The 12,665-nt window shown below is 39.5% G+C and overlaps 1 protein-coding gene across 1 annotated transcript in view; it reads right to left on the bottom strand.

Moving 5' to 3' along the window:
• Positions 1–12,665, bottom strand: part of LOC105224321 (ras-related protein Rap-2a) — a 104,672-nt gene that overhangs the window by 40,068 nt on the left and 51,939 nt on the right. The window contains exon 2 of the mRNA XM_049455430.1: positions 8,694–10,179. Coding sequence (XP_049311387.1) covers positions 8,694–8,782 — 89 coding nt within the window. The 5' untranslated portion in view covers positions 8,783–10,179. The remainder of the gene's footprint in view (positions 1–8,693; positions 10,180–12,665) is intronic.

The following is a 12,665-nucleotide window of genomic DNA, read 5'->3' on the forward strand; positions in this document are numbered from 1 at the left end:
ACGCTAATACCGAGGTGTTGCCATCATGAAGTAGTGAGTTCTATCTGAGTTTGTTTCAACCAAAATATTCACGAAATGATTTCATTTTAATCTAATCCGATTCAATAGAGAGCAACTTCATAAGCAATCAATACTGGAAATCCATTGAGAAATGAAAAATGTCTTTCGGTAAGTTAAGACCGCATACAATCTATATGCCAGCTTATGTAATCAAACTCTGCACGAAATCATAACAATCCGAGCAGAGGAACAAAGATACATTAATTTCACGGCGAAAATGTCACTTGCAGCTTCTTCAGCTTTCCGCCAGTCGGATGAATGCTATCTCACTGAAATAGTAAAACTTTTTAACTGCCTGTCACATATGTGCAACGGTTGCATAATTACACACACACACACATACACATAAACAAACACAAACACAGGAAAATAAGTTAGCTGAGTGTCGCTGGCACACCTCGACTTGACGTGCAAACTTTATTAACACAACAAACTCAGTCAAAACTCAGCAGAAAGCGTTGCGCAGAAGCTACGTGTAACGCAACTGCTGAATGACTTGACAAACCCGGCAAGCAGTTGCAACTTGCAGTCAAAATGGCCTTGGAGGTGAAACCTGAAAGCAGTGAGAGTGGGAATGTGAGTGTGATAGTTGAGGCAACCCTGTAGGTACTTTTTGGGGGTTATGGTTAAGCTGAAATCATGGGAGTTATGAGTATATTTTTAGACTAAAACTTCGACGACTACTTATTTATGAAAAAATTTGAAAATTGAGGTAAGTGACATGTCTCTCCAAAAGCATTTTTTATTAAAGAGGTATGTATATATCTTTAGTTGGCAACTTTGACAATTTCATTTCAGTTTTTTTTTGCAATAAAGTTTCTATGATGTGATTAGTGTGTGATTTTTTCTTCACATATATGTATACTTTTTCAATTCTAATGTTAGTTGGCAACTCTGTTTGAAAAGATATTTAAATTATCAATTATTTTTACGCTATGGTTTGTAATTATGCATAATATGCAACGACGCTTAACTTAATTTAACTTTAAATTTCTTATATATACTTGTATTTTTTGAAATGTTACGTGGCAACCCTTTCGGGAAAATTTTTGGAATACAAAAATGTTGTTAACCAATCAGTACCCATCAGGCATGGTTGGAAAGACCCAAAGGAAAAGGTTTGCTAGGATCCAAGGGTCATAATTAGGTCCATTTGGCTTTCGGATCTTAACCAAATTAAGCCTTATCCAGCAATTCAGCGGATTTTGTAAAATACCTTATTTTCATCCAACCATGCTCTCCAATGTCTTTTAAGATGGAACATTAGGATCCACGGTATATGTTGTGTCGCATACGGCTGAAGTCTGGGAATTGGCATAGATAATATTACAGCGTCTCACCATCCTTCGGGCATGATTTGTATTCCGCCGACTTCACTTTTTTCATTGCATTGGGATCTTAAGGGTAGGTGCCCTGTGAACATCCCCATAATGTTACTAAGCTTGTTTTTGCTTAGAAATAGGAGGTTTTTGTTCTGTTCGTCATTAATACTACCTAAAAGTAACTTTGTTCTTGTGTTGCTTGTGTTCCAAAACCTAAGGAGTTCCTCTAGGGCTCTTTGCTTCAAACTACCACTAAAAGAGTTGAACGGCCTGGGGTAGCTTAGATGAATTGTGTCCTCAGTCGCCTCCGAGAGGGCCAGCTCATCTCTATTTTCATTTCTATCTATTCCTTTAGAACCCTGAAGCCAGATGGTGATACTGAAGTTACCTACTGAGAGTCTAGTCTAGTTATTGCCTGCTTGCAAAGTAAGACTTAGTATCGCCCTACGGGTACCCTTAACTGCCACAACTGGCTATTCACCAGAATATTTATAGATTTGCTTGTTAGAGCAAAAACCCACTTGGCATCTTCTGTTGTGCCCACAATTTCGGCCTGAAAGACTGAATTATAGTAATTTAATTTGATGCGTTCTGCCGCGTATGGATTATAACACAGAAAGTAAGCTTCGGTTCTTATTTCATCCTTTGCTCCGTCGGTGAACATCTTAATTAGGCCGTTCGATCTCACGATCACAATACCATTGGTTCATTCTTCTCTATTGGGGAATGATAACGTTATGGCTACTTCGTCAAAAGTCTCCCTTTCACGGTTGCATTACCAATTTAGCTCGAGTTCAGTAAAAAGGCCGAGTATGATACCATTCCCGTGTTGACGCAAAGTCTGCTTCCAATGGTCTAAAAACATGAGCCGGCTAACCGTAAGCATTTTCTTCTGAAGGAGCTCCAGAATCAAAGGGTTTTGAAAGCCCTGCTCTCAATGTGTTCTCTGCAGCTTAGTTTTTTATCTAAGATAATTGACGAAATTCGAGAGTTCGCAGACAAAGATAAGTACATCATCTAAGCTCGAGAGTACGCAGACGGATATATATCTGAGTATTACATTACAGCTTCAACTGTATATATTTTTCCAAAAACAAAAGTAATCGTGTTCTGCATAGAGGTAAGTATAGAAAGAGCTACAATGAACCCCACTTAGGACATCTCTGTGTAAAATTCTTCCGATGCTTGAATGAAAACCGAACGAATGCGAAGACCTAAAGATAATTGTTCTCGAGACACTACAGCTAAACCAATTCAGTAGTGGTGCAATTTCCTGCAGGGCTTGTGCAGTGCCAACTTGAAAAACAAACAGGAAAGTCATACACATATTTGTTGTTGCTGTTTTGAAGGTGTGTTGTGGTGAAATTGGCGTGGTACCGACTTTTTGTTGAAGTGGTTTGGGCAACCGATTTGTATATTATGGTAGATATTTTCGTTTAACTCTTCGTTTGCTTTGTCTTTTGCTCGAACGCAATGGCAGAAAGCGTAACTTTAATTAAAACTTTAATATGCATTGCATGTACAACAACAGCAACTACAGCAAGAACAATGCAATGACATAAACTCTGTGTCTATTTGTACCTCTAGAGGAGTATTCTTCTACTTCTTCATTTGATCATAAAAGTGAAATTATTTTCTTGCTGCAACTTTAATTGCTTACTGGGTTGGATGAAGCTGCTTTGTATTTCAAATGCAAAGCTCTTCAAAGCAATCATTGCTGATGGTTTCCTTGGGGACACAATTGTCGTTTGGCTATTAAAATGTTGCTTTGATTAATAATAAATAAAATATGAAATCGAATGTACTAAAAGCATTCTTTCATTGTGAAGATTTTGATATTTGATACAGAAGTTGAGTGGTTGGTTTTAGAGAATTAATTGTTTTTTTATGTTTTGACTAAAAGGTTTGTATAAAAAGGTGATACTGAGAATCAGTGAGAATTGGATTTCAAAGACTAGTAGATTTCTTTATACTTAATTGAGAATTGGAGAGAACTGATTCAACTAGTTTTTTGTGTTTGAGCTGTAGGAAGACTTTTCGCCCTCCTCCACGATAAGTAAACCTCAAAGGCTCACCAGTTTTCTGAAAAAGTCGCTTACGATGGAAATTTACTGAGTGTATTGATATTGTGTTATGTGACACCGACTACCTTGTGAAATATTTTGTCTTCGTCTCATGAATTATGACTGATTAAAATAGACATTCGAATATTTCTAATGCAGTTTCTGGAAGTATATATGATAATTTTCTAGAGAGTTAGCTATAAATTGCCGCATTTGGGATGAAGAGCTACCCGAACAGATTCAAGAGCTGTAATTTCATCCAGAAACCCCAACGGTATGGTATTGTTTGTGGCCCGGTGGAATCATCGCAAAAAAATATTAGCGAAACCTTGTCATAATAATGGCAAAACCGAATATCCAACACGCCAAGGTATTCTCTGTATTTGGTAAGATCAAATGGGCGTCGGGTATTTTGAGCTTACAAAAACGGGTGAAATCATTAATGTGGTACGCTGCCGGCAACGATTGATTAAATTGAAGCAAGATACTTCCGAAAAAGGTCCGAAATCGCGACTAGATATGGAGCAATAATGTGACATCATGTCAATGGTAGGCTTTATGTTGACAGGCCGGTCAAAAACTGTTTGATAATCAAAGACTGTGAAGGTTTGCCTCACCCGCATTATAGCCCAAACTCTCTCCTTCTGACTGCCATTGTTCCAGCCGATTCAGAACGCTCTCATTGGTATACAGTTCACATTAGAAGAAGGTTTCTGTTAAACATCAACTCAAAACTTACAGAACTGGTTATAAAGATCTTAATATCATGTTACATTTCGAGGTTACCTATTTTTGTAAAGAAAAAACACCGAAACTTCAAATTTAATTTTTATCATTCGAAACATCAATCTTTGGCATTTACTTTGTGAAGATTAGCTCTTTCAAATGTTGACCGCGGCTACGTGTCAGATATCAGAGTCCAATTATAACTAGTTCGAGCATTTCTACTGGTAACTGGCCAATGCCACCCGTGACATTTTGCTCCAAGTCCTGAATCGAAGCAGGATTTTATGCATAGACCTTCGACTTTACATATTCCCTCAGAAAAAGTTGAACGGTGTCATATCACACGTTCTTGGTAACCAATCGACCGGTCCAAAATTCTGCTCACCGAAGTGCTCTCTCAATAAAACCATTGAATGATGTGATGTGTGGATATTGACGCTGTCTTGTTGAAACCAAATGTCGCCGAGATCACGAGCTCAAATTTCAGGCATCAAATGGTCGGCTATCGTGACCCAATAGCGGTCACCATTGACGTTTCCGTTCTTGCCGGCATCACTTTTGAAGAAATATGGACAGATGATTTTATTGACTCACAAATCACATCAAACCATTGTTTTTTCAGGCTGAAGTGGCAGCTCTTGAATCTCTTCAGGTTGCTCTTCGGGCCAAATGCAGCAATTTAGCTTGTTTACATATCAGTTGAGCCATAAGTGGGCTTCGTTCCTGAACAAAAATTTTTTGAAAACGTCGGATCTTCTTGGAACTTTTCAAGAGCCCATAGGGCGAAGCGATGTCGATTAGGAAGGTCGAGCGACTTCAGTTCTTGCACGAGCTATATTTTGTACGCTTTCAAATTAAGATAAAAAAAACTATAAGAAATAATGTGACAGCTTGACATGACTCACGCGCGATCTGTCAAACAAAGGTTATTAAAGAGCTAGCTCTACTTGGATCACTCGTTATTATGTGACAGGTTATGTTATATAAAGTAAGGTTAAATCTAAAGAGTGGAATGAGCGAGAATTTTTAAACTATTTTTGATGAAAATAAGCTTTGAGAAGAATTAATAGAAAATTTCGAGTGAATGAAGCTAATAAAATTTTAGAAGATACCTCTTTAAGGAGACTGAATCGAAGAAAACATTACTGATATTTTGAGTAAGTTCTTAGAGTTTCTCTAGATGAACCGGTAATACGTTTTTATGAGGTTTGGTTGATAAATGTGGCTTCGACTGATGGAAATATCAGTTGGCTAAAGCTAGAGATACTAATGGAGATCTAAGCTCACGTGTGCGCTCGATTGAATAGTAGTTAAAACTGTTTCTACTTTCAAGAATTTTGATCGCTCACAAAAGGAAATTTCGTGGTTTTGAAATTACATACTAAAACCAGGATACACTTTACATTTGGTAAGTAATTCATTATTAAACAGTAGTATATTAATGTATACTAATTGCTTCGAGTTCTAAGAAAACTTTCTCTTTCAATCAACTCTTCACCCAGAAAGACCAATTTTAATAGATCACTTTTTGTTCCTAAGGTACGGGTAATTCACTGAGTTGGAAAAACCGTGTACAGTTACGCTTCGATTGACTTAATTTCAAGAATGATTTTGGTTTTCAGGCAAATAAACAACGGTAAATATAGTGTGTGTATTTGTAAATAAACAGCTACATTTATATCACAAAGTACCTAAATTTAAGCACAACAAGTACACATTTCAGAAAAAACCCGCTCTGCGTCCTAGGCCCCAAGCTATATTCTGCTCCCCCCTTTTATCTCTCTTTCGCTCTCTTCACATTTGCAATTCTCAAATAAGCAAATTGACAATGACAATGAATAAATGCCTCGGTCCATGCAGAATACAGCAGAATGAATGAATCTTTGCAAATCTAAACAAATATGAGAAAAAAATTGTGTTTCTTTTAAAACACGAAATATGCCTGACTGTGGACGCTGTCTGCGGGGAGCGACACAAGGACACTAATGATGCCTGCGACAAAGCAGCGACGACAAAGACAACAATGAAGGTAATCATAACAATGTGACAGATGCTTGCTGGCAATAACGAAATGCACTAAAAGCAGCAAGTAGATTGAACACGAAATTCGCAAAAAGAAGTCACAAATGAAAGACAGCAAAAAAAAAAGCTAAAAAGTAAAGATAAATGATGACAATACAAGTAAAAAATTAAACAAACAAATCAGCCAAGCAAGCAAGCCCCTGGAATACCAACAAATACAAATAAGAATCACGAATTGGAGCGAGAATGCAAAGCATGTTGCTGGGGTGAAGATAGGCTGTGCCCTGGCAGGTACCGTTAAGCGCTTGAAGTGGAAAGATTTCGTGGTAAATACAGTTGTGGGCAAAAGCTTATTACCTATAATGAAATGTTTCCAAACGAAACAGGTGTTTTTCTTATAGTTCAAGAGTGCATGAAAACATTTTCACCTAGATTTTGATCAGTTAGTTTGTATGAGCTTCTTGGAGAGAAAAGGACATGCGCAAAATTTCAGATCCATATCCCAAGGTACTGGTTCTTTTATATACAGATAGACCAAATATTGAGGAGCGAGTAAGGAAGTCAGGGTGAGCGAACAAAAGCCTTAGATTGTTATAGAAAACTTGTAGTGGAAGAGGTGGAGACTTTCACCAAAGGTGGTGTTTTGACTCTATGAAACCGTAGTGAAATCAATAATGTTGTATAATATATTAGTCCGATAGCTCGCGCTCGAAAAGGCTATACTCGCTAAGACGCTTGAACATCCAAAGACCGGAACCCAACGGCGCACTGCGAAATATGCTAGTAATAGCACTTTACTAATATATAGCACCTGTGGATATTGTCGTCAGGCGCTTAGCTGCGAAAGTAGCTTTAAGGCTTAGATAAGCTCGCTAATAAAACGGTCTAAACAGAGTTATCTCATCCTTCCATTGTATCGTTAAAAACTTGGATCACTGCATCAGAGAGGCTACACCTGGCTGCTGTTTCTCCACTCAGGAGAGTCCCGGTGAGTTTTTTCATGAATGGTTCGAAGTTGTGATGAAGTTAGGTTGAAAGGGGAGTCTGCCGTAAGCTCTCCGTCAGGGTTTACTATGAGCTACCGAACAGGTTAAAGTACTATTGTTGGCGCGTGTTCCAGGACTGCACTATGGATCTCACATACCCTTAGCACACCTTGGTCGACGAACAGCTCCTTTGTGACTGTGAAATCGTTTCGACTTAGATTAGAACGCAGGAGATCTACTGAACTACCTGATAAGCGTGCTTCATTTTGCCGTAATAGTAGGAGTTCTTGCTGAACGCTGTCTAATAGGCCCACCTACTGTTAGGCTCGAAATCTTGTTTAAGTTGCTTGCCAGAGAATGAAGTGGAAACAGCCAGGCACTTTTTCCTCTTTTGTCCAACCTTAACAATACTGAGGCTGGAACATCTCTATTGTCGTACCTTCGGCGAACTAGAAGACATAGCTGAAACTGACCTTAGCCGTCTCATCACATTTGAGATTGGCTCAAGGCGCTTCTTCGATATACATATGAGGGTCTTAATGATGAACTTTATGGAATTTCTAGGTATCATAACAGACCGGCAATTAGCTGACAAAGATTTCGATTGGGTGCCGTTCACAGCAACTCAGACTAACGTATGGAACGACTTGATGAAATACAACTTGTGCAAGAAGTAATTCCGCCCGAACTTCCCAAACTCTTGAATAGTTCCATGAAAATTCATCGTTTTCCAACCAAATTTTGTTCAGCGATGAGAACCATTTCTGGCTCAATCGGTGTTTAGACAAGCGAAATTGCCGCTTTTGGGACAAAGAGCAACCGAAGATTTTCAAGAGCTGTCATTTCATTGCGAAAAAAATACGGGTTTGTGTGATTTGTGGGCCGGTGGTATCATCATCGGTCCATATTTCTTCAAAAATTATGCCGTCACCTTCAATCACGACCATTATCGAACCTTGAAAACCGACGATTTGATGCCTGAAATTGAAGCTCGTGATCTTGGCGATATTTGGCTTCAAACAAGACTTCGGTGAGGAGATAATTTCAGGTTTTGGTCGGTCAATCGGCCACCAGGATCGTTTGGTATCACACCGTTAGACTTTTCTTGTAGAGATATGTAAAGTCTGAAGTCTATGCGGACATTCCCGTTTTGATCCAGGGCTTGGCAGCAAAACATCTCGTGTGTCATTCGCCAGTTACCAAACGAAATGCTCGAACGAGTCATTGAAAATTGGACTAAAGGATGGACCATCTGAGACGTAGCTGCGACCAACATTTAATAAACATCTCCAATTAATTTTGAAGTTTCTGTGTTTTGTCTTTAAAAGAGTAGGAAATCTAGAAAGGAATCACTCTTTATATGTACTTTGCACTCACTTGAATTTTTCCTGACCTTGCAAGCTTTTGAAGATACTCATCTCTCTTACACGCAGGAAGCTTAAGGCTAACTTAGACAAAATAGAGAGCTAAGAAACCCAAAAATGTTTTGGAATAACACAACTGCAAAGACTTACTTGTCGCGTTTCGGTTTATCCTCCGAGCTGTCATCCTTCATGAAGGACGGCTGCAAGCTGAAACGTCTGCGTAGGTGGCGGCCGCGCATTTTGGCGTCGTAAGCGGCAATTGCTGGGCGAGTAAAGCTGGCGCGTGAAGACGTGTGCAAATTCCAAAAGCCAAAGGGCGTTTACAGCGCACACGCAGCGGCGCTCAAGTATATTGTTGCACTACAGGTGAGTGCTTCGCAAGCAAGCGCTGTGACAACTGCAGCTCAAGTTGTGTCACAATTGCTGCAATACCAGAATGATGAGTCTCGCGAGTCGGTACAACTATTATTCACACGCCTCTGATGAGTGAAGCTTTACTTTGCCGCTTTTCTTGCTTTGCTTGTGTCGAAGCAGCAACTCGTTTGCGCGCTTTATGACTTCGGGTTATCTTCGTTTGAGCTCAGCGCTACACGATTCTCCTTTTTTGTTGTTTTCTTATTTTTGTTGTTATTTTCTTGTTTTTTTGTTTTTGTTTTCTTGTTTTTTGTTGTTTTCCTTTTTGTTGTTGTTGCTTTCTGTGGCTGCAACAAATGTAGTTAATGCGCTATCACGCTTGTTGTTGTTGTGCTGTCGCGCTCGTATTCCGCGGCGCGTTGCTATAAATCAAGCAGCCAACGCTTTGTAGTTGTTGTTGCTGTTTTAGCAATCAAGCCTGCTCTGGCTCAATTGTCGCGCTGTCACTGCGGCTTTCTGCTGTTTCTTTAGCACGCTTTAAGGCGCTTTTTGCAACATCTTGTGTGTATTAAATATCCGCTGGATAATTCACAACAATGACAGTGTGTTCTGCTTGATTCGTCTTAAGAGCTGCTCTGCTGCCGGGGGAATAGCGCTTCACACATACATACAAAAATACACACACACTCGCATATATTGACAGCGAAAGCTGTGAGGCGTGCACACAATGTTTTATAACACTAATATTTGTATTCAACGTCACTTTGTTTGCATGTGCGTGTGTGTGAGTTTAAAGCTCGTCACGCTGACTTCTTTGTATTTCCTCCTATTTGCTTTACTTTCGTCTTTTTTGTCCTCTAAAATATTGACTTTTAGCGTTTTCTGGAGTGTTTGCTATCCTCTCTCCCCTTCTCTCTTCTATCTCTTCTATCCCTCCTTCTCTATTTCATAATTCTCCCCTCAAACAGTCGACAAAATGCCAAGCACGACTGTTTGTTGCTGTTTTTGTTTGTTCGTTGCTGTCACTTGTCGTTCGTTCACAAATATTTACTGCCAAAATGTTGTCTTCTCCACCAGCAGCAGTTGCCAAATGTGTTTACTTGTTGTTTGTGTTGTATTTTTTAATCCACGCTAACGTTTTGCTGTGTTTCGCCGCAGTCAAATATGCAAATGGTTTTATGCGCTTTGCTGGCGCTCTAATTGGTGCAAAAGTATTTAGGCAATTTCCGCGCGCAAAAATGTTGCAGCACTTCCTTCCTCAATGGCGACCAGCTAACTGTAACTGAAATGGAAAAATTTTATGCCAATGTAAATATGCTTTAAATTATTTTTAGCAAGCTTAAAATAGTAATTTGAAATTTTTATTTTGTAAATGGAAAGTGGATTTCATAAATTCAACAACCAAACACTTTTACTTCGAGCATATGCCAGTGAATGCCCTGTAGGAAATTGAACTTTAAATATGTGGTGCTGAAAACATACGAGGTTTGACAATTAAGTAATGAGACTGATTTGATTGCCGCGCTTATGGTAAACCTGTGACCTTAAAATTCTCTTTTTCCTTTTTCGGCATCCCTACCCTCTTCATTGATATATGTACCATTGCTTTAGCTTGTTTAGTTCGCCTGCTGCATCAAGTTGATAGACGTGTGTTTGTAGTGCTCGTCACGAAAATGGAAAAACGAAATCAAGAACAAACGAAATGACCGTCGCAGAAGAGTGTTTGGAACAAGTGGAAAGCGATCCCACGCTGCTTGATCGAGTTATTGCAGGCGATGAAAGCTGGTTTTTCTAATACGACCCGGAAACCAAACGCCAAAGCTCACAATGGTTGCCTCTGCGTGCCCCCCGCCCGAAAAAAGCTCGCATGAGCAAGTCGAAGGTGAAAACGATGATTATTGCCTTTTTGATAGCCGTGGAATCATCCATAAAAAACTCGTTCCACCGGGGAAAACTCTGAATCAAGTCTACTATTACCAAGTACTCGAAAGATTGCGAAAACGAGTCAACAGGGTGCGCCCAGACATCGCTCGTAACTGGATCCTTCATCACGGCAACGCGCCGTGCCACACCGCCCTCAGCGTGTCCCAGTATTTGGCCTCTAAAGCGATCGCCGTTTGCAGGAGCCGCCTTATCCGCCCGGCATGTCAGTCTGTGACTTTTTTTGTTTCTTAAAACAAAATCGGTGGTCAAAGGAACCCATTTTGAGTCGATTACGGACATCCCAGTCGAAGCGTTTCAGAAATGTTACGAAGCATGGAAAACGCACTGGAATCGCGTAATAGCTGCCCAATGGGACTTCTTTGAAGGGGGTGGCAGAGTTGTAGAATAATTTTCAAATATACGGTTTTTATGGAATCAGTCTCATTACTTAATTGTCATACCTCGTAGGTGGCGCTGTTATCGGTTTGTTTATTAAAGAGTCGTAAGGACGTTAGGACGACTTAGACCTCATCAATAATAATTACTATGATCCCTATATGGAAACATGGATCCAAGGGCTTTTATCCTGAGTCTGCAGACTGATATGCAGTAAATAAGCAGGAGTTTCAAGCTCCCTGTCACAGAACTGACAATTGGCTTAAGGAGCTGAGCCAATCCTACCTACCAATACCAAGTCCTTTGCGGAGCAGCTCCCTTTTAGTATAAGCATGTACCGCGATGATGGGTTCAGGTCCTGTCAAGCTAGTAGATGCTGCGCAGAGGACGAGCACATCAGCCAGTCCATTCCCGGTTATATCTTTGTGACCGAGCATCCAGATACACTCCCGCATCAGCAGCGATTTGATGTCGTAGACAGAGATTGTCTTAAGTTCCGCTTGACTGTCGCTAAGTATGGTTATACGTTCGTTGCTATAGTAGGTTTGGAGGTTTATCTCTACGCACCAACTTATTTCCGACGTTTCTGCTTGTCATTTGTTCTGAAAACTTCCCATAGTTATGGAGAGTTTGGTGCGTCAGATTCTTCAGTGCTCTGGCTAAGCTCTTGTGGGAAGTGTTGTCAAAAGCACCCTCGGTGTCTAAAAAGGCGCATAACATTATTTTTCCTCTGCGATGTTAACCGATACAGATAAGTATTAGTTGATATGCCTGCTATGTAACTATGTTAGTAATCTAAGCGAGATGGCTTGTATTCAACTACGGGTGGATACTGGTCCTTATGAATAACACAAATATCATAAAAGGTATCATTCAGCGTAATTATATAGTCAGTATTATACTTATAGCTATGAAATATAGTTATCCATGAACTTTTGTAGCAACAAAAGAGAAGTCATTTGAATGTTAGCATTTCATAGAGACGCTAGTAGATAACTTCTTAATAAGCAACCACTTTGCAACTACATTTTAATTATTATGTGATGATAAATTCGAGAATTTGTATGGGTTTCCTTACCAGTTGTGGTAGAACTTAGAAATTGTAAAGACTTTAAATTTTTCAGCACCTTACAATAAGTTGAGTTAATCTACACGCTCTAAGTAGTTTCATTAGAGACATAAGCTAGGTTTGTCTTAAATTATAAATCCCCTTGCTTGGATCTAGTATAATTTAACAGAAGTTTTCACTGTAATTAAAGAAAGTTACACAGGCTTCTAAGGGACTTATCTAATGGAATAAATATTTACCCGCGATATATACTAATTTCCACCGAACTGTTGGGAAGTGTAAATATATTTCAGAAAATGCGCCCAAACCACACAACAAGTCCAATCAGCTGAAGATACTAGGATTATATAATTAGAGGTTCAACGGAGCAGGTACTAACG

Source organism: Bactrocera dorsalis, chromosome 4 (assembly GCF_023373825.1).
Source record: "Bactrocera dorsalis isolate Fly_Bdor chromosome 4, ASM2337382v1, whole genome shotgun sequence".
In the NCBI taxonomy this organism is placed as follows: Eukaryota; Metazoa; Arthropoda; class Insecta; order Diptera; family Tephritidae; genus Bactrocera; species Bactrocera dorsalis.